This window comes from Penaeus monodon, chromosome 27, assembly GCF_015228065.2.
Source record: "Penaeus monodon isolate SGIC_2016 chromosome 27, NSTDA_Pmon_1, whole genome shotgun sequence".
NCBI classification, from domain to species: domain Eukaryota; kingdom Metazoa; phylum Arthropoda; class Malacostraca; order Decapoda; family Penaeidae; genus Penaeus; species Penaeus monodon.
Genome location: NC_051412.1, coordinates 25,976,310 through 25,977,669, shown reverse-complemented (window position 1 = coordinate 25,977,669; position 1,360 = coordinate 25,976,310). Strand labels below are relative to the sequence as shown.

General features: G+C 42.6%; 1 protein-coding gene across 1 annotated transcript in view; it reads left to right on the top strand.

Moving 5' to 3' along the window:
• The window catches only part of LOC119590724 (organic cation transporter protein-like), an 18,067-nt gene extending 17,323 nt beyond the window's left edge, over positions 1 to 744 (top strand). The window contains exon 12 of the mRNA XM_037939412.1: positions 83 to 744. Within this exon, the coding sequence (XP_037795340.1) occupies positions 83 to 278 (196 nt within the window). The 3' untranslated portion in view covers positions 279 to 744. The remainder of the gene's footprint in view (positions 1 to 82) is intronic.
• Positions 745 to 1,360: the final 616 nt, after the last annotated feature.

Here is a 1,360-nt window from a genome sequence, read left to right as displayed (position 1 = left end):
GTATTTGGCAAAGATTGATCGCCAAAATGAGCACAATTCAGCCACTCAGACAGATGCTGACCCGCTTCCCCTCCTCCCCTAGGGGATCGACCGAGAGGGACACGGCGGCGGTGACTGCGGACGCCGACCAGCTGCAGAACCTGACGGAGCAGCTGAGTCCCGTGAGCGAACACTCGCCCACCCTCCTGGCCAAGAACAACCGCACGCCCTTCGCAGAACCCCAGCAGAACGAGGAACGGAACCCGGTGTTAAACGAACAGGAGGACGCTAGATGTTAATGATGCGGTTGTCTAGGTTGCTTCGCGAGAGGAGTGTGAGAATGTGGAAAAGGTTTTTGACTTCTGCTGCTCCGAACTGAAACACTCCTTTGTTTGCCTTTTGGTTGTTGTTGTTGCTACAGAAGCTATTTCCATTCGAAGTTCTCCTCATACATTTTCCCGTGCATTTCATGACCATTACGAATGAATTTCATTGCATTATCGCATTTTCTTTTCGAAACAGTTCACGTCACAAAGCAGGCATTTCACCACGCATTTCAAACACTTCTTCTGGTGCTTTCCAGTCTGCCAAACCGAGGATATTTGGGACCATTCGCAATCCCGCGGCCACTTAAAAAAAAAGAACAAAAACTCAAAAAAGCCAAAGAAATATATCCTTCCGGTTTGGAAGTTTGGAAAAAAGAGCTTAAAACTCAATAATTTCATATTCCTCTACGCCCATATTTCTTTGCGACAGTTGTACAAGCTCACAAGCAGATCTTCCATAAGCCTCTGTACTTCATCACCGCCATATGTTCTGGGATAAACAACGGAGCAATGATATGAATTACTGTAAATTTCTTATTCTGGATAATGTTAGGAAAAAGGGAGGGGGAGGAGGAGAGAACGTAGGGAGGAAGGAAAGGAGGGAGAGAAGTGAAGTCACGAGACCACATACCTGTGATTACCTATTGCCCGGTAGAAATGAGTCATGGAATGGATGTTTTTTTTTTGTCATGGAAGGTTCTATAGGTCTGTGTAAGGTGTATGGGACCATTTTTCCGAAGTTGGACCTTTCTGCACAGGTTCTGTTTTGGATATTTAGTTCTGGTATATTTCTGGTATAACGTGTAGGTTGTTTTTTACAGTGTGACACCGATGTGACTTTGTAGGTTGGTTAAAAGGAGGTTATTTTCTCTATTTTATTTTTATTTAAATAACTGACTGTAGTGAATGTATATTAGTATTTTGTTATTATCTTCTACTCGACGTGAGTAAATGGATAAAACGATCAAACATGTATAAATGTATGAATTTCTGTTTGTATTTTATAATTATTTAAGCCAAATCCTGAGACAAACTGTCTTGGAGTGTGAAAGTCA